Source organism: Delphinapterus leucas, chromosome 2 (genome assembly GCF_059928025.1).
Source record: "Delphinapterus leucas isolate spDelLeu-1000000601 "Yukka" chromosome 2, BTC_Dleu_Yukka2, whole genome shotgun sequence".
Taxonomy (NCBI): Eukaryota; Metazoa; Chordata; class Mammalia; order Artiodactyla; family Monodontidae; genus Delphinapterus; species Delphinapterus leucas.
In genome coordinates, this window is record NC_143130.1 from 95522887 (window position 1) to 95549045 (window position 26159).

At 39.3% G+C, this 26159-nt stretch overlaps 1 protein-coding gene across 8 annotated transcripts in view; it reads left to right on the forward strand.

The window, feature by feature from the left end:
* UBR1 (ubiquitin protein ligase E3 component n-recognin 1) overlaps positions 1-11446 on the forward strand; it is a 169634-nt gene extending 158188 nt beyond the window's left edge. For all 8 annotated transcript variants that reach the window (XM_089907322.1, XM_089907321.1, XM_022587307.3 and 5 more), the window contains 3 exons: positions 3983-4153; positions 6003-6104; positions 7639-11446. In XM_089907322.1, coding sequence (XP_089763448.1) covers positions 3983-4153; positions 6003-6104; positions 7639-7780 — 415 coding nt within the window. In that variant the 3' untranslated portion in view covers positions 7781-11446. The remainder of the gene's footprint in view (positions 1-3982; positions 4154-6002; positions 6105-7638) is intronic.
* The last annotated feature ends 14713 nt before the right edge of the window (positions 11447-26159 follow it).

Genomic DNA, 26159 nt, shown 5'->3' on the forward strand with positions numbered 1-26159 from the left:
TCATTGCAGTGGCTTCTCTTGTTGCAGAGCACGGGCTCTAGGCGCATGGGCTTCAGTAGTTGTGGCTTGCGGGCTCTAGAGCGCAGGCTCAGTAGTTGTGGTGCACGGGCTTAGTTGCTCCGCGGCATGTGGGATCTTCCTGGACCAGGGCTCGAACCCCGTGTCCCCTGCATTGGGAGGCGGATTCTTAACCACTGCACCACCAGGGAAGCCCTGCTGGTGTATTTAAACACAACCGATTTTTGTTTGTTGATCTTGTACCCTGCAACTTTCCTGATTTCCACTAGGTTTTTTTTTTGTTGTTGTTAATGGTTTCTTTCAAAGAGCATATGTAGGAGAGTTAATTTAAAGTCTTTGTTTATTATGTCTCATGGCTGGGCTTCCTTAGGGATGATTTCTGTCAGTCTCTTTTTGGTTTCCTGTGAATGGGCCATACTTTTCTGTTTCTTTGTAAGCTTTGTTGAGAATGGGACATTTTGAGTATTGTAACATAATAACTCTGGAAATCAGATTCTTACCACATCCCAGGAATTACCATTGTTACTTGATAAGGCTGTAGTTATCTGTTTGTTTTAGTGACTTTTCCAAACTGTTTTTGCTAAGACTCTATTCGTTGTGTGTTCACTGAAGTCTCTGTTCCATTATCTCTGTGGTCAGCCAGTAACTGACAGAGATTTCCTTAAATGCCTGGACGCAATAAGAAAAAAAAAAAAAGAGAAGAAAAGATATAAAGACTATCTACCTCTTTAAATCCCCTCTACTACCATCACCGCCAAGGAAGCTGCTTCAGCCCACGGGAGCTGAAACAATGGTTAGTTTCTGTGCCAGCCCCTCAGTGAACTGCCAGGCAAAACTAAACATACAACCCTAATTTTTGAACACAAGGTCCCTCTTGCCCACCTTGGCACCAGCATGCTGCACCAGGATTGTGGGCAGCCACCCCCATAGCTACCTGCTGTGGGGCTGGGGGATAAGGGATGGTAACCACTACACAGAATGCCAAAATTCACTGAAATTTACTAGCCTCATTTTTGTCAAGCACTCCTCTGGACACTGCAAGTGTTTGTCCTGACTCTTGAGTTCCCAGAATAATTGCTTCAGACAGTTCTTGCCAGATCAGTAGTTGTTCTGGTACAGGAACCACACTGTTCTCAACTTCCCAAGCAAGTAGCAGTCTTAGAAATATCTTTTATACATGTGTATTTAAACACTGTTTTACACGCATTACAGTGTGGTGACCACATTCATTCACTGAAATGACACTGAAGAACACTTTTTTTTCCCAAACACAATCTTATATGGAAGCTCATTATAACAGTAAAACAGATAACATTGTGACTCAAAGTGCAAGCCTGGGTACTGGAAAGAGGAATAGCCTTTTAGCCCCTTAGCCTTTTCTGGCACCATGTTCCTCCTACCTCAATCAGATTAAACACTACTCTAAAGCAGTGTTTCCTAAATTTCCTTTTATCTTCATCTTCCCTTTCACTGATCACTTTCAAATCAAAAAAATACTGGCTGATAAAGACTAGTGAGAAGCAATAAAAACAAGTTACATTGTGCTCATTGCTAATACCATGTATGAATTACCTGTTAGTTACTTTTATAAGAGAACAACATGAGCTTAAACCCATGATGCTCTATGATAAAATTATGTTCAATAAGGTTAACAGTAATTTTTGTTTTGCCTTCTGTAATATGATGCAAGTTATTTGAATAGCATAAATTAATGAGCAGCACACCACCAGTGAAATGTCACTGAATGGAGAAATCATATTTGTATCTGCTTCAGCCATTGGTTTGTGAATATTTCATATTTGAATCACAATGCATCATCTTGAAAATAATAAGCCAAAATTATTATTGATGCAGTTCTGTATCCTTGACAATCCAGTAGCATCACACATCACCCATAGCAAACCAGACTGATAATGATGACATGGAACTAGCAGTAACTAGTAATTAAAAGGCAAGAATCTCAGTAGCTTGAAAATCAAAGCCTATTCAAGACTCCGTTGATAATGTACTGGTGACAAGGCACTGTTTTCCCAAATTACAGAAATTCCAAAGCTCAGTTAGGCGTTTTGTAATGTTCCTGAGCTTTGTGCAACAGCTAAACTTCTTACTAAACTTAATTAGAGCTCTCAGTAAACACAACTAACTCTCAAATTTAAGGGTACTAATTAATAATTCCAGTTAACTGCCTTGATCTATAAGGTGACTTAGTCTTTATAACTATATGTTAAATAACTTGCTGTCATTTGAAGGACTCAAAAGGAGAGATTGCATTTCAGGGTCATCTTAAGGGCTTGAAGAGCCCTTCTTTGGCCCACTCTGAGAATCACCACCCTACAGAATGACTAAGGAAATTCTCTTCTTTAGTTATAACCATTGCTTTGAGCCACAAAGCCAGGGGGTTTAACTGGCCCATCAGGGGCTTGGGCAGCCCATAGTTCAGCCTCTATTACCAATTTCAGCTCCCTTGCTGCTTGTCTCAGGCAGATTAAGGTCAGCCAACTAAAGAAGTGACTGAATCACTTTACCTCTCAGCCCTCCAAAAATTAGCTGGATGATTTCAGAGACTGCGTCCAGCTCCAAATTCAGTGATTTTCCTAATCTTGGGGCTGCATTGGTATCACAGACACCCTGTGAATAGATATTGTTTTCTAGTCATTCAAGGGTATCATGCTGTTGGCTCTGAGAAGAGTGTTAATCATTAATCACAGTGACGATGCTCCTGAATGATATTAGTACTTATTGGTTTCAAGTAAAAATAATAATAAATCTTATGCTCTCTTCCAGTTTTATTGTTACTACTAGTTTCCATTAAGACTGAGTCATCTCTAGTGGAGGAGGGTGGCTGGTCAGTACTGTATTTCAGGGGCATCACTCCCATTTTCCTCTATAGGATGGGACTCAGCCATCCTGTGCTAAAAGTTAAAGAAGATGTTGGCTTTATCCAAAAAGAGCAACACCCGGGGAGTGAAAATAACCCTCTCATCTACAGGAGACAGGAATGGAATACCTATGCAGGGAGTCCCTCTGCTCCTGTGTAGAGAATAGTGATTTTCTTATCTTGCCTAAGAAAGTGGGCATCAGAGAATAAACTGTTAATACCATATTAGAGATTTGTTTTGGTGCTCTTTATTCTGACCCAATTGTGGACATCAATGGATCTCTCCTGGGGTTGCATTTATTTTTTTCTGTCCAAATTGATGCTTGCTTTATGTCCATTATACAGCAGAGATAGGAGTATAAGAAGCTCCTTTTACAAAGATAGCCGTTATCACTTTAATTCAGAGAGTGATACCCCTCTTGGGGGCATTATAGCAAGGCTCTAGCATGCCACTGTGTCAAATGGCCAGATCTCATAGTACTACTTGGTTCAAACAAGTAAACTTTGTCACTTTTTCTTTCCCAAGACTTGGCTGTGTTTCACAGGTGGAAAGGTGCATCAGCTCAAAGACTGCAGTCTCCCCTTTCAACCCTAAAGATCTCAATACTTCAAAGAAGTGGGGGAAATGTGTTTAAACCCTTACTGAAAATTGTGGTTAAAATAACAACAGTAATTGTATACCTTCAAGGTCATTGCTCCAACACTGAGGACACAAGATTGACTAAACCAATCCAGAGGGGGAGCTGACTGTAAATTGGTCGTGTCAGATGAAGACTGGATTCTCTAAATGGATCTCAATCTCAAGGCATATTTAAGTGCCACACTTTGTGGGAATTCACAGAACACTGCATATTTAAAAATAAATTTTCTTACTATGAATTAATCAGAAGACTTTTTGTTATCTTCTTAAGGAAAAGTATTAAAAAGGAATCATCTAATTAAATGTTTCCTTGTGTTTTAAGAGCTTTCTTTGCTGCAAAGCAGCCAGTGATGAAAACACTGCTAATACATCTAAAACACTGCTAACTGATTATATCATGCTTTTATTATTTCTCCACCATACTGAATGTTTTCTTCCCTTTTGAGGTGCCCACGGTCTGCAGATGACGAGCGAAAGCACCCTGTCCTCTGTCTTTTCTGCGGAGCCATACTGTGTTCTCAGAACATTTGCTGCCAAGAAATTGTGAATGGGGAAGAGGTGGGAGCTTGCATTTTTCATGCCCTTCACTGTGGAGCTGGAGTCTGCATTTTCCTAAAGTAAGTAGGAAGCTTCATTATGAACTTAGGGAATCTGAATCCAGTCTGGAGGCCATCATGGCAGGACATGGTATGTTGATAGGATATGATCTGTCAGAAGTTAGAGCATAGACCTGTTATTCACATGCAATTGCATTTGAAAAGATACTTAAGTATCTTCTCAAAGGTAAATAATAGTTTAAAAAATATGAAGTAAGTAGTTTGAAAAATAAGGAGTTAAAAATTGAAATCTGTTCACATTTTCACTATTTGTGGAAAACCTTAAACAAATATGGTAGACTTGAAATGAAATTGAGTTATTTGTATTGAGGTGGATGGACCTATAGTCTGTCATACAGAGTGAAGTAAGTCAGAAAGAGAAAAACAAATACATTACACTAACACATATATATGGAATCTTAAAAAAAAAAAGGTTCTAATGAACCTAGGGGCAGGACAGGAATAAAGATGCAGATGTGGAGAATGGTCTTGAGGACACAGGGAGGGGGAAGGGTAAGCTGGGATGAAGTGAGAGAGTAGCATTGACATATATACACTACCAAATGTAAAACAGATAGGTAGTGGGAAGCAGCCGCATAGCACAGGGAGATCAGCTCGGTGCTTTGTGACCACCTAGAGGGTTGGGATAGGGAGGGTAGGAGGGAGATGCAAGAGGGAGGGGATATGGGGATATATGTATACGTATAGCTGCTTCACTTTGTTATACAGCAGAAACTAACACAACATGTAAAGCAATTATACTCCAATAAAGATGGTAAAAAAAAATGGAAACGTGAAATATGATAGGCTCTATATTGATTACTCTGGTATTGTGTAAAAATCAGGTATAGTGAAAGAGTTTAGAGTCCTAAAACTTGTATTTTCAAAGGACATGTACATTGTTACTTTATGTTGTCCTTTGAATGTTTTAATTTGCTTCACTTCCTCTACCAACCAACCATTGTTTTCCCTGGTGTCTTAGCAAATGACTGAGAACAGACCAATAGCCTCTCATATTTATGAAAGAAGAGTGCAAGTTTCCTGAGAGAGAAAAAATTCAAAGTGGATGCATGTGCTTTTTCTTTCCATTCTCCCCATGTAATCTAGTTTCTGTTTACATAAACCCAAACATCTCACTCACTAGGGAATATGTAATCACTGCCAATCAGCATCTGTTGGAACAAGGAGAATAAGTGTATGCAAGCAAAGCCCAAACACCTATTTTCTTCTAGGGTACCTACAGTGATTAAACCCACTACCTATTCCAACTGTTTATTTTATAATTTCTCTTTAGAGTACTTATCTCTTATGTACACGAACATTATTTTTTATTTTTCCATTTCTCTGCTGTAAGAGTCCCAAGTACCTTCAGGGTTACAGTGGTTCTTTATAATGTGCACTGTTGGAGGCTGGCTCTAACCAGAAAAGGCTTGACACTTCCATAGATGACCTTCTTTCTGGCCCAGGGTTATCAGACTAGGAGATGTGGTTCTATTCTTCTGTTAAGCTCCCTCCCCCGCTCCAGGTCATAGGTCAGGAAATAGAACAGAAACAACCCCAGCCACCATCTTCCAGGGTACCTATGGTTCACATAGGACAGTCTCCTTCCTCTCTTCAGTATATTTAGTCAGTATTACTGACCGATCCCATTTCCCTAAGTCCATTGATCCTTTCCCATAGCTTCAACAAAAATAGCAATGTTCATTCTCTTTTATTTAGACAAAACACGATTTAGTCTGTTTGTTTATATTGTCTTTATACTGAATTCTTAACAGATACCATGTCTTTTCTCTAGATTAACTTTGACACAGTGCCTGTCATTTGCATACATGCACTTAGTAATATTTCTGTTGGTTGTTTTGTCCCTTAGAATCAGAGAATGTAGAGTAGTCCTGGTTGAAGGTAAAGCCAGAGGCTGTGCCTATCCAGCCCCTTATTTGGATGAATATGGAGAAACAGACCCTGGCCTGAAGTAAGTTTTTAAAATTTTACTCACATTATTGTACATGGATGGTGGCAGCTCTTTAAACACAAAAGCTAATACTGAGAGACATTTTTAAGTAGCTATAAATTGAAAATATTAAATATGATGCCATCCTAAATGTAACACATAATTTTCAACAAGTTTGTGCTTCTCCAAAATTTTTAGACCCCCGCCATCCTAATGTTTGAATGCTCTATTATTTTTAATCAACCTTTCTTCAGAATTACTTAGAAGGTTTAATTGACGCTGATGTATAAAAGAAAGAAATCTGTAGTATCCAGTGAGGGAGTTTGGTTTAAAATGGATATTCATTGTTTCCATTGCAATACTTGAAACTTTTTATTAGCCAGCTGTGTCAGCCTTCTTTGCTTCTAAACATTAGCAAAAATGCTTAGAATCCTGTAATTTTCTGTATCCTTCACTGGTGTTAGGAACTGGAGTACCACTCATGGGTATGAGAAAAAGGAGGTAAGGCCACAATGGTCCCAAAAGTACATATAGTTAAAGATTAGATCTCCTTACCATAAGCTCTTTTTGTTTAACTAAAAGTTTGTTCTTTTGAAATTTTGGGTTGGCCAAAAAAGTTTGTTCGGGATTTTTGTAACATCTTACGGAAAAATCCGAACTTTTTCATCATCCCAATATATTATTCAGAATGAATTGGCTTATTAGATGAGGCTTAGAACCTCTTTGTTCATACGGAGATTTGTTTTTATTGTAACAGCTTTTGACCTGTATAGAGAAAGTCTTTGGATTCAGAAAGAAAAAGGTGGGTGGTGAAAGTAGTTAATGATTGAAGATAAGAGGCCTGTGTTGTTCCAGAAAGGTACAAAGAAGCAGAATTTTTAAGTTAGTTAGGCAATATGAAAATACCTAACCAGCTGAGACATGTTAGTGCCCCAGGGATGAGAGTCTCACAGTTCTCCATCATTGGCAACAGCCAAACTTCAGTCATTTTGGATTAGCTGTTATACAGTGTTACAAACTGTGCAACTTTAGAATTGGTGTGGAGTAATTTTATTTAAATACTTGCTAATCACCAGCAAGTTTGTTGTGTCATAAAGACAATAATAACTAAGTATTTCTGAGGAGCAGCGTATAATTTGAGGTCTTAGTGTTACACCTCAGACCTAACCTCTACCGTCCAAAGATCAGAAATCAAAGCTGGATAAACTATAAGAGGCCAGAAAGCCATTAAAGACCTACTCAGGCTAACCACTCTAAAAAGAATAGAACTGCTTCAAGTTATAAACCTTTCTAGCCATTTAAATGGGGTCCCATAATGCCCATGGTATACTTGACCTATTTTTCTGAATAATCAAGGAGTAAGTTTCTTCTTCATTAGCTAAGTAACTTATCAAGTTCATAGTGATCAGTGGTGAAGGGAAAATATACCTTTTAAAACCTTGTCCTGGCGATTCCTCCCAGTTCCAAGAACATCTCAAAAGTTCAGACTAATTTAAACAATAAAGATGTAGTAGTTATTTGATTCAAGCTTACATGTTTTTTTCTCCCCCTGAAGGAGGGGCAACCCCCTTCATTTATCTCGTGAGCGGTATCGGAAGCTCCATTTGGTGTGGCAGCAACACTGCATCATAGAAGAGATTGCTAGGAGCCAGGAAACTAATCAGATGTTATTCGGATTCAACTGGCAGTTACTGTGAGCTCCAACTCTGCCTGGGGAGAATCACGAATGAAGACAGTAATGAAGACTGATTCAAAATTATGGAGACCTTATTGAGGGCTGGGGAAGGGTTGGAGGGTCTTTTGCTCCATGTCCAGATTCACATACATCAATAAAATATTCCTTAATGGAATATTTCTTTCAATTAATGAACATACGCTTAAAGGAAAAAAAAAAAGACATAGATTAATCTATTTTATGTTCCAGAACACTAAAGAAATGCTTCTTCACCCCCAAGTGTCTGATTCTGCTAATAGTTCCAGAAAACTTATTTCCCTTCGTAATCTGTCCCACTTCACTTCATCCACCTGATAAATGAAGTCACATCAAGCAGTTGTGGGCATTCTTATATGTTGGTTGACTCTTCTACAATTTGTATTTGGTGTTTCCCCCCAAATTTAATTTAGCTAATGGATCACTGACAAGATTTAATAATCTGTGTTAGTCTTCCTTGCAGCTGAAGAGAAATTCAGAAACCATGCGGTGTACTTCAATTGAGAAAGTTTTCCAAAAAGTAAAAGTTTTATAATTTCTCTCTTAAGGAAATGCCCCTAAAGTGCCACTTACTGTTTCAGCCAGAAATTAAACTATATTTCTATATGGACAAAGTTTCCATTTCTAAGGCAAATTTCTGCCAGTGTGGAAAAGCTTTTTTTTTCCTACTGTAGACCTCAAGAAGAGTTAGGATAATGTATTTATTATTTATGCCTGATGAAACAAAGCCTGCAGTCCCCACCTCCGATGGTGAGGATTAGCTTTATTGCATTTTGAAATTATACTTTCCATTTTCCAAAGGCAAGTTTCTAAAATAAGTTCACTTATCTCTTGATTGTGACATGACTCTATTTGACTCAGAAACCTGATGCAGTTCTGATGTAAACTATCTATAGAATGAGGATAAGAAAATTCCCCCAATGAATGGATCATGGCAGCTGTAAATTAGAACAATCAGATTTAAGCCTGTTCTGTAACATTCTGTGTCTTTGTAAGACAGATCCTTCATTTGTTATCTGTGTGCAAACTTTTCATAAACTCTGGGTATATGAATAGTATAACCAACAAAAAAAGCCATGTGGTCAGTAGTCTGTGTCCTGTTAAAACATGCTGTGGTTGAGCCATCTTGTTTATAAATAACAGAGCTCTCCTGCATCTGTGCATAAACTTTTTGGCTTTAACTTTTTATATCAAGAACTTATGATATAAAACAGCAGGCAGAAGATAGATTGAAATCTTATATTTTAGCTTCTGTTGTCTCTGGGGTAATGTTAGGAGTTCGAAAGATACATTCAAAGACCGTCTTATTTTGCCTTTGGTGACCATGGTCATGTATGTGTATAAATGTTTTCCTACCTTCTTTTTGCTCAGCAAAGGCAAGCAAATAAAAATATATTTGCAAAGTGATGGGTGATGCACATTTTGGGTTAGATTTTTTTGGTATTTTTATGTAAAGTAAAGAAATTCTGGATTTTACAATAAGGGATTGGCATGAACAGGCATCAGAATCACAATCATGATTTTCTACCTGAATAATTATTTTCAGAAGGTATCAGAAAATAGATACAACTCCAATAAACAGTTTCTAACTATTGATGGGTGAGGATTACAAATTTCAGTATTCAGTTTGTCAAATTTGCCAGTATGATTAAATGATTATAACATTTCCTTTTATTTCTTATATAATTTTGTTGGCTGGATTGTCTGACTGGGAAGCCTGAGCCAGCCTAGGCAACAGAAGATGCTGACTTCTGCCCTAATTGATTGGTCCCAGTTTAGCAAAGATAAATTGATTTTTTATTTCTAACCTTTTTCTATCCACTTCATAAATTCTACGGTTAAGCTCTCAAGCTGCCAGAGGGACTGTCCTGCAATGGCCAGTCAGATCTTTACTGCCAAAGAACCCATTTCCTATTGAGTTCCATTTCCTGAGATTGATTCAGATCTCTGCACTGTAGATGAACATACATCTCTCAGTGCTGCCCCCAGCCCAAGGGATTTCTAATTATATTCAAATATCCTAGTTGTTTGCCTTCATCATTGGAAACAGTTTAATTAAGCATATGAAGTTTACTTAAAAATGAGCAAAAAGTCACTTTATTTTCTTTAGTGTAGTATGTGGAAGAACTGGTTCAACAGGATGGCTCCAAAACTGTGTTTTTTGAATGTTTGGTGAGGGGCTAGCAGGAATTTTAATGATACAGTGAAGAAAAACATATATCTGTATAATTAATTTATTATCGTGGTGTATGGGCTGAGTTCACCCTTTAGTGGTCATTTGTCATTTCATAACAACTATGCATTTTGGTTCACTGTGATGATGATCTATATTTAGTGACTGCCACATGTTTATACCACTGATTCAAATTCCATCCATGATGAAGTTATACAAATAATGCATATATTGATATCTTTTATTGCAAAATGTAAATTTAAAACTTGTATAATGTTCTGTGCTTTTTGAAATAAAATATCTTATATGTGTATATTTAAAAAGAAAAAAGGGACTTCTCATGTTTGGGGATTTGGGTTTGAAGTATAAAAAAGTATACTAGAAAGGAGCTATAGCTAAAAGTTATCTTTGTTAGCCCAGACAAATTCTTTAAAAGACATAGGTATTTAGTGTAATGGTCTCCAAACGTTTTGACCATACAGTCTATCAGTAAATAATTTTTAAGATGCATATTTTACATATATATGCATATGTTCAACTGTAAGAATTAAGATTAAAGATGGGGGTGGGAATAAGCCAAAATCAGATAATTTTACATTATCAAAATAATGCAAAATTATTACAACCAACAAAAGATGGGAGCAAAGGGATGAGTAGGTGGAAGGTTAAATAAGCTCACTGAGGGCTTCCCCGGTGGCGCAGTGATTGGGAGTCTGCCTGCCGATGCAGGGGACACGGGTTCGTGTCCCCGTCTGGGAGGATCCCACATGCCGCTGAGCCTGTGCGTCCGGAGCGTTAAATAGAAGTAAAAAGATAGCACTTGAAGCTGAGAAATCAAGAAATAAAAACTACACAAACTGACAATAGGATAAAACTAGCAGCTACATAGAAAGAAGGGGCAGTAAGAGGTAGTTTCAAAATTGCTTACATATTAGGGAAGCAACAGAGAATTTAAAGAAAGAGTACTGAGTATTATATAAAATCAGAATAAAGTTTACAACTAGAACTACACACAATATCAAAAGGGGGGGGCAAAGAAAATAAACTACATAGTGAAACAATATAACAAAATTCAGACCAATCAACAAATGTAGATGGACTTAACTCGCCTACTTTTTAAATAATCAGCTGAGTTAACAAATAGATTCAGATGAAAATTAAAGAAATGAACCTAATTTAAAAATGGGGGCTTCCCTGGTGGCGCAATGGTTAAGACTCCGCCTGCCAATGCTGGGGACACAGGTTCGAGCCCTGGTCCGGGAAGATCCCACATGCTGTGGAGCAACTAAGCCTGTGCACCACAACTACTGAGCCTACGTGCCACAACTACTGAAGCCCACGCACCTAGAGCCCTTGCTCCACAACAAGAGAAGCCATTGCAATGAGAGGCCCACACACTGCAATGAAGAGTAGCCCCCACTTGCCTTAACTAGAGAAATAGGCACACAGCAATGAAGACCCAATGCAGTCAAAAATAAATAAATAAATAAATTTGAAAATGGGCAAAAGATTTGAACAGATTTTTCTCCAAAGAAGATGTACAAATTACCAGTAAGTATATGAAAAGATGTGCATTAGTCATTAGGGAAACACAAATCAAAACCACAATGAGATACCACTTCATACCCACAAGGATGCCTATTTTCAAAAAGACAGATAATGTGTTGGTGAGGATGTGAAGAAATTGGGACCAAATACAGGCAGTCCTCACTTTGTACAGTAGTGAATTACTGCATATATGTCCACGCAAGCTGAAACCATACAGAGCAATCTTAGTATCAATGGGAAAGATACCATTGGGGATTCCCTGGTGGTGCAGTGGTTAAGAATCCGCCTGCCAATGCAGGGGACATGGGTTTGAGCCCTGGTCCAGGAGGATCCCACATGTCGCAGAGCAACTGAGCCCGCGTGCCACAACTACTGAAACCCACGCGCGTAGAGCCCAGTGCTCCACAACAAGAGAAGTCACTGCAATGGGAAGCCCATGCACTGCGACGAAGAGTAGCCCCCGCTCCCTACAGCTAGAGAAAGCCGGCATGCAGCAACAAAGACCCAACGCAGCGATAAATAAAATTAATTTAAAAGATACAGTTGTTCCATGGCCTTTCAAAATTTTGCTCAAAACAAACTCTGTTATAAATGTTATAAATGACAGTATAAAAACAAACTGTCAGTTATAAATGTATTGGGAAATGAAAATAGTAAAACATTTATGTAGTACACTGTAACTTATAAGAAACATTGAAAATTCAAATTTTTTTTTTTTTTTTCAAAAACACCTAGAAAATAACGTCAAACATGTCTGCCTCTCTGTATAACTTATACAGAGTGAGCATCTTTTCTGTGCCTTGGCAAATTGTCATATTTCTAAGTTTGGATCAGCTTCCAAAATTTTACCCTTTGTGTTCCAAAGTTGTGAAATACTTCCAAGAGTTCCTTTAGTGTGAAGATTCTTGGCAGTGTCATTCCTTCTGGGACATTCATCTTAACCACTTTTTTTTTCTTTTTTGAAATTTGCCTTCACTAGCTTCCTCTGACATGCATTCTCTCAAATATCAGTGGTGTCAACAATTCCATAGTTAACTACTACTCCTATAACTCCAGTATAACTTGTATAACATCTAGATTTTACCCAAATTTCACTTCCAGCATTATCACTTTAGTTCCTTTGCTGCATTAAAAAAATTTTTTTTAATTTACTTATTTTTTATTTACTTATATATATATATTTTTTGGCTGTGTTGGGTCTTTATTGCTGCACACAGCCTTTCTCAAATTGTGGCGAGCGGGGGCTGCTCTTCATGGTGGTGCATGGGCTTCTCATTGCGGTGCCTTCTCGTTGTGGAGCACAGGCTCCAGGCACTCGGGCTTCAGTAGTTGTGGCATACAGGCTCAGTAGTTGTGGCTCGTGGGCTCTAGAGCACAGGCTGAGTAGTTGTGGCACACGGGCTTAGTTGCTCCGCGGCATGTGGGATCTTCCCGGACCAGGGCTTGAACCCATGGCCCCTGCATTGGCAGGCGGATTCTTAACCACTGTGCCACCAGGGAAGCCCTTTGCTGCATTTTTATCTTTGTTGGCCATTCCCTCTTTTGATTATCCATTTTTGTAAAATGTCACATGGGTTTATCACTGGGAGACAAGGAGACAGCACGACTACACGCTTTGCTCTCCGTCCCGAACTGAGCAACAGATGTGCAATGTCCAATCACCAACAGACTCTGGGGAATTCTCTGGCGGTCCAGTGGTTAGGACTGTGTGTTTTCACTGCTGAAGACCCTGGTTCGATCCCTGGTCAAGGAACTAAGATCCCACAAGCCACTTGGCGTGGCCAAAACAAACAAAAGCAAAAAAACCAAAGACCAGCAGACTCTGAAAGAAGTTACATAATTGGTCACTGATCATGACACACATCTGTTATTTAGTGATTTGTGGACTGAAGAGCTAGCCACGTAATTTGCACTTTATGAAATTACTCACAGTTAATATACCATCATAAGTGAAATTTGAACTGTGTTGTTGAGGACCAATGTTAATTAATTAAAACATGGTAACTGAAAATCGTGCATGTAGGAACTGTACAAGCTGAGGATGTCATTTACTAAAGCAGCAACTTTCTAAAGCAAAACTACAGGATATAAAAGGATGAATAGACACATTAATAGGGGAGACTTTAACAAACATCTCGCAAACCTAGATAGATAAAGTGGACAAAAAAATTAAGAATATAGTAGACCTAAACAACATAATCAGTTTGTTAGTTGGGTCCTGCAGTACGCAGATACTGAAAGATTTGGGAGCACAAAAGGTTTAAGTTGCTGCACTAAGCCATTCAGTCACAACTGGGTAAGGGAGTACCAAGAAGTGTCCAAGTAGATCATCTAAATTCCACGCATGTTCCTCCCTTCTCTCTTAATCCAAGAGCAGCCCTACCTTCTGTTCATCCACATCAATTGCCCCTGCCAAGATGATGACTCCTTTACTTGCTTGCTAGTTGCATGCAGCCCAAAAGTCCACAGCAATAGTTTGTAGTCTAGAAGGACACTTGCTGTATCCCCTGGCAAGAGTGGGCCACTTTTAGGGACCAAGATGTCTAACCATGAAGAGCCCAGAGTTGCAGGGACAGAAAGCACAGAGGTCTCCAGGGAGTCATAAGGAATGATGTGGATTGGAGCCACTGCTTGGATCCTGAACCCCAGGTATTCTTCCTACTGGAAACATAGCAACATATAAAGGTTTCTGATTCAGTGCATTCAGTCTGTTTTGTAAATAAGTTCATTTGTATCATTTTTTAGTATCATTAATTTTAATATTTTTTTCTTTAGATGCATTTGACATTTACTGTGTAGATAATACATGTATCAATGTTTTTTCTTTTCGTTTCCGGTATTTATACCTTATTTCCTCTCTTACTAAATGGACTAGAGTGTATGTGGGGGCTTAGTAGCAAGAGTGGAAAGTGATCATAGAGAGCTTTCTAAGTGGGGCTTCCCTGGTAGCTCAGTGGTTAAGAATCTGCCTGCCAATGCAGGGGACATGGGTTTGAGCCCTGGTCCGAGAAGATACCATATGCTGTGAAGACCCAACGCAGCGAAAAAAAAAAATTTTTTTTTTAATGTCTGAAACATTTATATTAACATATTTCCATACAAATAACCCAAAGAAAGTTTGGTATTAGTTGTTTTTTTGGTTGGTTTGTTTTTTAGTACTGCAGGTTCTTATTAGTCATCAATTTTATACATATCAGTGTATACATGTCAATCCCAATCGCCCAATTCAGCACACCACCATCCCCACCCCACCGTGGTTTTCCCACCTTGGTGTCCATACGTTTGTTCTCTACATCTGTGTCTCAAATTCTGCCCTGCAAACCAGTTCATCTGTACCATTTCTCTAGGTTCTACATACATGCATTAATATACGATATTTGTTTTTCTCTTACTGACTTACCTCACTGTGTGTGACAGTCTCTAGATCCATCCACGTCTCAACAAATGATTCAATTTCGTTCCTTTTTATGGCTGAGTAATATTCCATTGTATATGTGTACCACATCTTCTTTATCCATTCGTCTGTCAATGGGCATTTAGGTTGCTTCCATGACCTGGCTGTTGTAAATAGCACTGCAATGAACATTGTGGTGCCTATGTCTTTTTTTTTTTTTTAACATCTTTATTGGGGTATAATTGCTTTACAATGGTGTGTTAGTTTCTGCCCCATAACAAAGTGAATCAGTTATACATATACATATGTTCCCATATGTCTTCCCTCTTGCATCTCCCTCCCTGCCATCCTCCCTATCCCACCCCTCCAGGCTGCCACAAAGCACCAAGCCAATATCCCTGTGCCATGCGGCTGCTGCCCACTAGCTATCTACTTTACTACGTTTGTTAGTGTGTACATGTCCATGACTCTCTCTCGCCCTGTCACACAGCTCACCCTTCCCCCTCCCCATATCCTCAAGTCCGTTCTCCAGTAGGTCTGCGTCTTTATTCCTGTCTTACCCCTAGGTTCTTCATGACATTTTTTTTTTCTTAAATTCCATATATATGTGTTAGCATACGGTATTTGTCTTTTTCTTTCTGACTTACTTCACTCTGTATGACAGACTCTAGGTCTATCCATCTCATTACAAATAGCTCAATTTCGTTTCTTTTTAAGGCTGAGTAATATTCCATTGTATATATGTGCCACGTCTTCTTTATCCATTCATCCGATGATGGGCACTTAGGTTGTTTCCATCTCCGGGCTATTGTAAATAGAGCTGCAATGAACATTTTGGTACATGACTCTTTTTGAATTTTGGTTTTCTCAGGGTATATGCCCAGTAGTGGGATTACTGGATCATATGGTAATTCTATTTCTAGTTTTTGAAGGAAACTCCATACTGTTCTCCATAGTGGCTGTATCAGTTTACATTCCCACCAACAGTGCAAGAGGGTTCCCTTTTCTACACACCCTCTGCAGCATTTGTTGTTTGTAGATTTTCTGATGATGCCCATTCTAACTGGTGTGAGGTGATACCTCATTGTAGTTTGGATTTACATTTCTCTAATAATTAGTGATATTGAGCAGCTTTTCATGTGCTTCTTGGCCATCTGTATGTCTTCTTTGGAGAAATGTCTATTTAGGTCTTCTGCCCATTTTTGGATTCGGGTTGTTTGTTTCTTTAATATTGAGCTGCATGAGCTGTTTATATATTTTGGAAATTAATCCTTTGTCTGTTGATTTGTTTGCAAATATTTTCTCCCATTCTGAGGGTTGTCTGTTCGTCTTGTTTATGGTTTTCTTTGCTGTGCAAAAGCTTTGAAGCTTCATTAGGTCCCATTTGTTTATTTTTGTTTTTATTTCCATTACTCTAAGAGGTGGATCAAAAAAGATCTTGCTGTGATTTATGTCAAAGAGTGTTCTTCCTATGCTTTCCTCTAAGAGTTTAATAGTGTCCGGTCTTCGTTTAGGTCTCTAATCCATTTTGAGCTTATTCTTGTGTATGGTGTTAGGGAGTGTTCTAATTTCATTCTTTTACATGTAGCTGTCCAGTTTTCCCAGCACCACTTATTGAAGAGACTGTCTTTTCTCCATTTTATATCCTTACCTCCTTTGTCATAGATTAGTTGACCATAGATGTGTGGGTTTCTTTCTGAGCTTTCTATCTTGTTTTGTTGATCTATGTTTCTGTTTTTGTGCCAGTACCATATTGTCTTGATTACTGTAGCTTTATAGTATAGTCTGAAGTCAGGGGGTCTGATTCCTCCAGCTCTGTTTTTTTCCCTCAAGACTGCTTTGGCTTTTCAGGGTCTTTTGTGTCTCCATACAAATTTTAAGATTTTTTGTTCTAGTTCTGTAAAAAATACTATTGGTAATTTGATAGGGATTGCATTGAATCTGTAGATTGCTTCGGGTAGTATAGTCATTTTCACAATATTGATTGTTCCAATAGAAGAACATGGTATATCTCTCCACCTGTTGGTATCATCTTTAATTTCTTTCATCAGTGTCTTATAGTTTTCTGCATACAGGTCTTTTGTCTCCCGAGGTAGGTTTATTCCTAGGTATTTTATTCTTTTTGTTGCAGTGGTAAATGGGAGTGTTCCTTAATTTCCCTTTCAGATTTTTCATCATTAGTGTATAGGAATGCAAGAGATTTCCATGCATTAATTTTGTATCCTGCAACTTTACCAAATCCATTAATTAGCTTTAGTACTTCTCTGGTGGCATCTTTAGGATTCTCTCTATATAGTATCATGTCATCTGCAAACAGTGACAGTTTTACTTCTTTTCAAATTTGGATTCCTTTTATTTCTTTTTCTTCTCTGATTGCTGTGGCTAGGACTTCCAAAACTATGTTGAATAATAGTGGTGAGAGTGGACATTCTTGTCTCATTCCTCATCTTAGAGGAAATGCTTTCAGTTTTTCACCATTGAGAATGATGTTTACTGTGGGTTTGTCATATATGGCCTTTATTATGTTGAGGTAGGTTCCCTCTATGCCCACTTTCTGGAGAGTTTTTTTCATAAATGGGTGTTGAATTTTGTCGGAAGCTTTCTCTGCATCTATTGAGATGATCATATGGTTTTTCTCCTTCAATTTGTTAACATGGTTTATCACATTGATTGATTTGCGTATATTGAAGAATGCTTGCATCCCTGGGATAATTCCCACTTGATCATGGTGTATGATCCTTTTAATGAGCTGCTGGATTCTGTTTACTAGTATTTTGTTGAGGATTTTTGCATCTGTATTCATCAGAGATATTGGTCTGTAATTTTCTTTTTGTGTAGTATCTTTGTCTGGTTTTGGTATCAGGGTGATGGTGGCTTCATAGAATGAATTTGGGAGTGTTCCTTCCTCTGCAAGTTTTTGGAAGAGTTTAGGAAGGTTGAGTGTTAGCTATTCTCTAAATGTTTGACAGAATTCGCCTGTGTAGCCATCTGGTCCTGGGCTTTTGTTTGTTGGAAGATTTTTTTTTTTTTTTTTTTTTTTGAAGTACGCAGGCCTCTCACTGTTGTGGCTTCTTCCGTTGCGGAGCACAGGCTCCAGACGCGCAGGTTCAGCGGCGATGGCTCACGGGCCTAGCCGTTCCACAGCATGTAGGATCCTCCCGGACCAGGGCACGAACCCATGTCCCCTGCATTGGCAGGCAGACTCACAACCACTGTGCCACCAGGGAAGCCCTGTTGGAAGATTTTTAATCACAGTTTCAATTTCATTACTTGTGATTGGTCTGTTCATATTTTCTATTTCTTCCTGGTTCAGTCTTGGAAGGTTATACCTTTCTAAGAATTTGTCCATTTACTCCAGGTTGTCCATTTTATTGGCAAAGAGGTGCTTATAGTTGTCTCTTAGGATGCTTTGTATTTCTGCCATGTCTGTTGTAACTCCTCCTTTTTCATTTCTAATTTTATTGATTTGAGTCCTCTCCCTCTTTTTCTTGATGAGTCTGGCTAATGGTTTATCAATTTTGTTTATCTTCTCAAAGAACCAGCTTTTAGTTTTATTGCTCTTTGTTTGCTATTGTTTTCTTTGTTTCAATTTCATTTATTTCTGCTCTGATCTTTATGATTTCTTTCCTTCTGCTAACTTTGGGTTTTGTTTATTCTTCTGTCTCAAGTTCCTTTAGGTGTAAGGTTAGATTGTTTATTTGAGGTTTTTCTTGTTTCTTGAGGTAGGCTTGCATAGCTATAAACTTCCCTCTTAGAATTGCTTTTGCTGTATCCCATAGGTTTTGGATCATCGTGTTTTCGTTGTAATCTGTCTCTAGGTACTTTTTGATTTCTTCAGTGACCTCTTGGTTATTTAGTAACGTATTGTTTAGCCTCCACGTGTTTGTGTTTTTAATGTTTTTCTCCCTGTAATTGATTTCTAATCTCATAGCGTTGTAGTCAGAAAAGATGCTTGATATGATTTCAATTTTCTTAAATTTACTGAGGCTTGATTTGTGACCCAAGATGTGACCTATCCTGGAGAATGTTCCGTGCACACTTGAAAAGAAAGTGTAATCTGCTGTTTTTGGATGGAATGTCCTATAAATATCAATTAGATCTATCTGGTCTATTGTCACATTTAAAACTTCTGTTTCCTTATTTATTTTCATTTTGCATGATCTGTTCATTGGTGTAAGTGAGGTGTTAAAGTCTCCCACTATTATTGTGTTACTGTCGATTTCCTCTTTTAGAGCTGTTAGCAGTTGCCTTATGTATTGAGGTGCTCCTATGTTGGGTGCATATATATTTATAATTGTTATATCTTCTTCTTGGATTGATCCCTTGATCATTATGTAGTGGCCTTCACTGTCTCTTGTAACATTCTTTATTTTAAAATCTATTTTATCTGATATGAGTATTGCTCCTCCAGCTTTCTTTTGATTTCCTTTTGCATGGAATACCTTTTTCCATCCCCTCACTTTCAGTCTGTATGTGTCCCTACAACTGAAGTGGGTCTCTTGTAGACAGCATATATATGGGTCTTATTTTTGTATCCATTCAGCAAGCCTGTGTCTTTTGGTTGGAGCATTTAATCCATTCACGTTTAAGGTAATTATCGATATGTATGTTCCTGTGAACATTTTCTTAATTGTTTTGAGTTTGTTTTTGTAGGTCCTTTTCTTCTCTTGTGTTTCCCACTTAGAGAAGTTCCTTTAGCATTTGTTGTAGAGCTGATTTGGTGGTGCTGAATTCTCTTAGCTTTTGCTTGTCTGTAAAGCTTTTGATTTCTCCATCGAATGTGAATGAGATCCTTGCCAGTTAGAGTAATCTTGGTTGTAGGTTCTTCCCTTTCATCACTTTAAGTATATCATGCCACTCCCTTCTGGCTTGTACAGTTTCTGCTGAGATACCAGCTGTTCATCTTATGGGAGTTCCCTTGTATGTTATTTGTCATTTCTCCCTTGCTGCTTTTAATAATTTTTCTTTGTCTTTAATTTTTGCCAATTTGATTACTATTTGTCTCGGTGTGTTTCTCCTTGGGTTTATCCTGTATGGGACTCGCTGCGCTTCCTGGACTTGGGTGACTCTTTCCTTTCCCATGTTAGGGAAGTTTTTGACTATAATCTCTTCAAGTATTTTCTCTGGTCCTTTCTCTCTCTCTTCTCCTTCTGGGACCCCTATAATGCGAATGTTGTTGCATTTAATGTTGTCCCAGAGGTCTCTTCAGCTGTCTTCATTTCTTTTCATTCTTTTTTCTTTATTCTGTTCTGCAACAGTAAATTCCACCATTCTGTATTCCAGGTCACTTATCCGTTCTTCTGCCTCAGTTATTCTGCTATTGATTTCTTCTAGTGTAGTTTTCATTTCAGTTATTGTATTGTTCATCTCTGTTTGTTTGTTGTTTATTTCTTCCAGGTCTTTGTTAAACATTTCTTGCATCTTCTTGATCTTTGCCTCCATTCTTTTTCCGAGGTACTGGATCATCTTCACTATCATTATTCTGAATTCTTTTTCTGGAAGGTTGCCTATCTCCACTTGATTTCGTTGTTTTTCTGGGGTTTCATCTTGTCCCTTCATCTGGTACATAGCCCCCTGCCTTTTCATCTTGTGTATCTTTCTGTGAATGTGGTTTTTGTTCCACAGGCTGCAGGATTGTAGTTCTTCTTGCTTCTGCTCTCTGCCCTCTGATTTCTAAAAATTATAAAAACACCTACCCACTTGATAGTCTGCTTTGATTAATAAGACAATATAGAGCAATGAGACCATTCTAAGTTTTATTTCAGTACAGCTGGCAGTGGAATACTATGATCACTATGGTGCACTATTAGCAGTTATTGTACCTTAAAACACAGAAAGCCATCCAGCTTTTGGAGCAGCTAATCACTGAACCAGATTGAAAGCCACTGTACTGAACTTTTTCCAGACTGTCGCAGACACACATCGGAATCACAACATCACCTCATCACTTTCTCTTTTGAAAACTGTGAGTATCCAACGATGCTTTGTTAATTGATGACCTTGCAACAAAGAGGAAAGCTAAAAGACTGAGCAAATATGTAGAGAATTTACTGTCCTAGTAGAATAAAACTTGTAAAAAGTTAACTGGTGGGACTTCCTTCTGGCGCAGTGGTTAGGAATCTGTCTGCAAAGGAAGGGGACACAGGTTCGAGCCCTGGTCCAGGAAGATCCCACATGCCTCAGAGCAACTAAGCCCGTGCGCCACAACTACTGAGCCTGCGCTCTAGAGCCTGCGAGCCACAACTACTGAGCCCTTGTGCCACAGCTACTGAAGCCCGCAAGACTAGAGCCCGTGCTCCACAACAAGAGAAGCCACCACAATGAGAAGCCCACACACCGCAACGAAGGGTAGCCCCTGCTGACCGCAACTAGAGAAAGCCTACACGCAGCAACGAAGACCCAGTGCAGCCCAAAATAAATAGATTAATTAATTTTAAAAAAAGTTAACTGTTAACATTTAATGGTATAGTTGTGTTGTATTTCATAAAATTAGGCATAAATAGGAAGTAGATCAAGAAATAATTAGAATTACTTTTTAAATACAAATTTAGTGTGTTTTCTAACTTTACTAGTTTTAATCAGTGTCAATTTTCCCTAACATTTTGTCTATTTTAATAATCACCAAACACCAAACATCAACAGGTTAAAAGACAATAGGCTCATATATCCAAAACTGAGATTACTTTGCCCATCTACCCCCCACCTCCTGCCAGTTTTCTCTTACTGATTCCTTTTTAGTGGAAATTTCTTTAATTAGAAATAGTCTTTCACAGCAAAATAAAGGATGAAGTTTTCAAAAATACAAACACTTGAGCTAGTTAATGTATTTGGTGTGAATGCATTTCTATCAAAATCAGAGTGCATCTGACACTAGCTTAAAGAGGTCAAGCTCTCAGAGGACCCCCCAAAATTTGGCCTGCAGCCTATAGATTACTGACCCCTGTTCTAGAGCATCTATATAACCTACATAATATACCTTTAGCAGTTATTGCGGTGCATTGCAATGGGATTTGCATGTTCGCTAATCCACTATGAAACCCTTAAGGACAGAGACTGAGTTTATTCATATTTGTTCTCCCAGTACCTAACAGAGTTGTTAGCATTAATTGGCTCTAAAATACTTTGTTTAGTGGATTAAGTAACATTCAAATAGAAACGGGTTAGATTGACCAAAAATTTTAAAAACAGGACTGTTTGCTGGTTTGTGGAAACACCTGACCACCAGTCCACTATGAGCGTCATGTTTCAAAAGACTGTGCATAGTTTTTAGAAACAGCTTTATTGAGATATACAGTCAGTGCTCTGGACCTCTGTATCCTTGGGCACTGCATCCGTGGATTCAATTAACCACAGACTGAAAATATTTGCAAATTCCAGAAAGCCCCAAAAGCAAAACTTGAATTTTCTGCGTGCCAGGCAACTATTCACATAGCATTTACATTCTACTAGGTATATTATAAGTAATCTAGAGATGATTTAAAGTATATGGGAAGATGGTTTGGGGGGACCCTAGCCTGCCATTTTCTCAGTCTGCTGGCTTTCTGAATAAAGTCGTATTCCTTGCCTCAAAAAAAAAAAAAAAAGTATATGGGAGGGTTTGCATAGGTTATATGCAAATACTATGCTGTTTGACTTTTTCTTCCAGTTTTATTGAAATATAATTGACATACAGCACTGTATAAGTTTAAGGTGCGCGGCATAATGATCTGACTTATATACATCATGAAATGATTATCACAATAAGTTTAATGAACATCCATCATCTCATATAGATACAAAATTAAAGAAATAGGGCTTCCCTGGTGGCGCAGTGGTTGAGAGTCTGCCTGTTGATGCAGGGGACACGAGTTCGTGCCCTGGTCCGGGAAGATCCCACATGCCACGGAGCGGCTGGGCCCGTGAGCCATGGCCACTGAGCCTGCGCGTCCGGAGCCCGTGAGAGGCCACAACAGTGAGAGGCCCGCGTACCGCAAAAAAAAAAAAAGAAAAAGAAAAGAAATAGAAACATTTTTTTCCTTGTGATGAGAACTCTTAGGGTTTACTCTCTTAACAACTTTCATACATAACATACAGCAGTGTTAATTAGGGAATTCCTTGGCGGTCCAGTGGTTAGGGCTCTGCACTTCCACTGCAGGGGGCATGGGTTCAATCCCTTGTCCGGGAACTAAGATCACCCAAGTGGAGTGGCGCGGCCAAAAGAAAAAAGAAAAAGACCTAAAAGACAAGAAAGCAAAAAACAAAACAAAACAAGCAGTGTTAATTATATTTATCATGTTGTACATTATATCCCTAGTACTTATTTTTCATATAACTGCAAGTTTGTACCTTTTGACTGACTTCATTTTCCCTTCCCCCCACCTTGCCTCTGGTAACCACAAATCTGATCTCTTTTTCTTCGAGTTTGTTTGTTTGCTGGCTTTTGAAGTATAATTGATCTACAACACTATGATAGTTCCTACTATGCCATTTTATATAAGGGACTTGAGCATCCTCGGGTTTTGGTATCTGCAGGGGGGAACTGCAGGAGGGGTGGGGGTCTGGAGCCCATCCTCCAGAGATACCAAGAGATGACTGTAATTCACCTGCCATACAATCCACCCATTTAAAGTGTACAATTCTGAGAATTTTAAAAATTGAGTTATAATTCACGTATTATATTAGTTTCAGGTATACGACATGAGATTTGTTTTTAAAGAGAGAGAGGGAAAGCAAAAGGAAAGGGAGGTCTCTTTTCCTTGAGTTGCTCACTGGTTCATACTGTGGTATTGTAAAAATGATGTGAATAACTCATCTAGATTATTTCCTGTTTGGATTTAGGGGAAGAATAGAAAGTAGTAAATCAATGGGTATCTAAATATGGATAGACGCCACAAATGGAGGAAAAGGGAAAGAAGAAAGGGATTCTCCAGTACGTTATTTATTTTGGGCAAGAGAAAAGAAGCTGTGTTGAAAGAGGCATTATGTTCTGTGGGGAACTCAGTATAAATCTGAACTTTGCTCATTATCCTTTTTTTTTTTTTTCCTTGCGGTACGCGGGCCTCTCACTGTTGTGGCCTCTTCCGTTGGGGACGCGCCGGCTCCGGACGCGCACGCGCAGGCTCAGCGGCCGTGGCTCACGGGCCCGCTGCTCCGCGGCATGTGGGATCTTCCCGGACCGGGGCACGAACCCGTGTCCCCTTCATCGGCAGGCGGACTCTCAACCACTGCAGCACCAGGGAAGCCTCTGCTCATTATCCTTGAATATGCTCTAAGGCTGATCCTAGATTTTTGCAAATCTTACTGTATTAGTTCTCAATTGCTGCATGACAAATTTCCCCAAAAACTTAGTGCTTAAAGCAACAGTAAACATTTATTATAACACATAGTGTCTGTGGGTCTGGATTTTGGGTGTGGCTTAGTTGGGTGGTTCTGGCTTGAGGTATTTCACAGAGTGGCAGTCAAAACGCCAGCCAGGCCTGCCGTCATCTGAAGGCTTGGCTGGGGCTGGAGGATCTATTTCCAAGAACAGTTCATTAAGATGGCTGGCAAATTGGTGCTGATTATTGGTGTAATGCCTCAGTTTTTTGCCAGATAGCCACTCCAAGAGGTTGCTTGAGTGTCCTCGTATTACGGCACTGGCTTTCCTCTAAGTGAGTGACCCAAGAGAGCATAAAGTGGAAGCTGCAAAGTATTTTATAACCTAGACTTGGAATTTACACACCACAATTTCTGAAAAAGCCTATTGGTTACAAGAGGCAGCCCAATTCAGTATGGGAGGGACTAGACTATACAAGGGTGAAGATACCAGGAGGCAGGGATCACGGGGTGCCTAGAGGCTGACTACCAAATTTATTTGTTTTTTAATATATATATTTGAGATACATATATTTCAAAAGGAGATTCCTAAATTCAGGTACCAGCTCTTGAATATTACCTTGCCATTTATCCTAACTGAACAAGTATCTCTTGGGACAGACTAATAATTCTTTATTTATTTTTAAATTAATTAATCAATTTATTTTTGGCTGCGTGGGGTCTCCGTTGCCGTGCACAGACTTTCTCTAGTTGCAGCAAGCGGGGCAACTCTTTGTTGTGGTGCGCGTGCTTCTTATTGTGGTGGCTTCTCTTGTTGGGAGCAGGGGCTTTAGGCACACAGGCTCAGTAGTTGTGGCTCGCGGGCTCTAGAGCGTAGGCTCAGTAGTTGTGGCGCACGGGCTTAGTTGCTCCATGGCATGTGGGATCTTCCCGGACCAGGGCTCGAACCCGTGTCCCCTGCATTGGCAGGCAGATTCTTAACCACTGCGCCACCAGGGAAGTCCCCAGACCAATAATTCTTTTTTTTTTTTTAGAGAGGAAGCCAGTGGGGCCAGAGGATTCGGGTGTGGTTCTTTTATTTATTTATTTATTTATTTATTTATTTATTTATTTATATGTTTGTTTATTTTATTTTTGGCTGTGTTGGGTCTTCGTTGCTGCACGCGGGCTTTCTCTGGTTGCAGTGCATGGGCTTCTCACTGCGGTGGCTTCTCTTGTTGCAGAGCACGGGATCTAGGCTCGCGGGCTTCAGTAGTTGCAGCACACAGGCTCAGTAGCTGTGGCTCGCGGGCTCTAGAGCGCAGGCTCAGTAGTTGTGGCGCACGAGCTTAATTGCTCCGCGGCATGTGGGATCTTCCCCGACCAGGGATCGAACCCATGTCCCCTGTATTGGCAGGCGGATTCTTTTTCTTTTTAATGGTGTGTTAGTTTCTGCTGTATTATAAAGTGAATCAGTTATACATATACATATATTCCCATATCTCCTCCCTCTTGTGTCTCCCTCCCTCCCAATCCCACCCCTCTAGGTGGTCACAAATCACTGAGCTGATCTCGCTGTGCTATGCGGCTGCTGCCCACTAGCTATCTATTTTACGTTTGGTAGTGTACATATGTCCATGCCACTCTCTCACTTTGTCACAGCTTACCCTCAGTAGTTGTGGCGCACAGGCTTAGTTGCTCCGTGGCATGTGGGATCTTCCCAGACCAGGATCGAACCCATGTCCCCTGCATTGGCAGGCGGATTCTTAACCACTGTGCCACCAGGGAAGTCCCAGGACCAATAATTCTTAAATGGGAAAGACCAGAGAAGTAAAGGGGGACTGAGAAACTGTTTTCCTTGGGCACTCCAATATCCTAGGGTTCCTATACCTGTGGCATTAACTTTCACTATGTATTCATTCTTATACTTCCTACTCTGAGATATACTGTTGTACTATTCTCAAGATACTCATCATA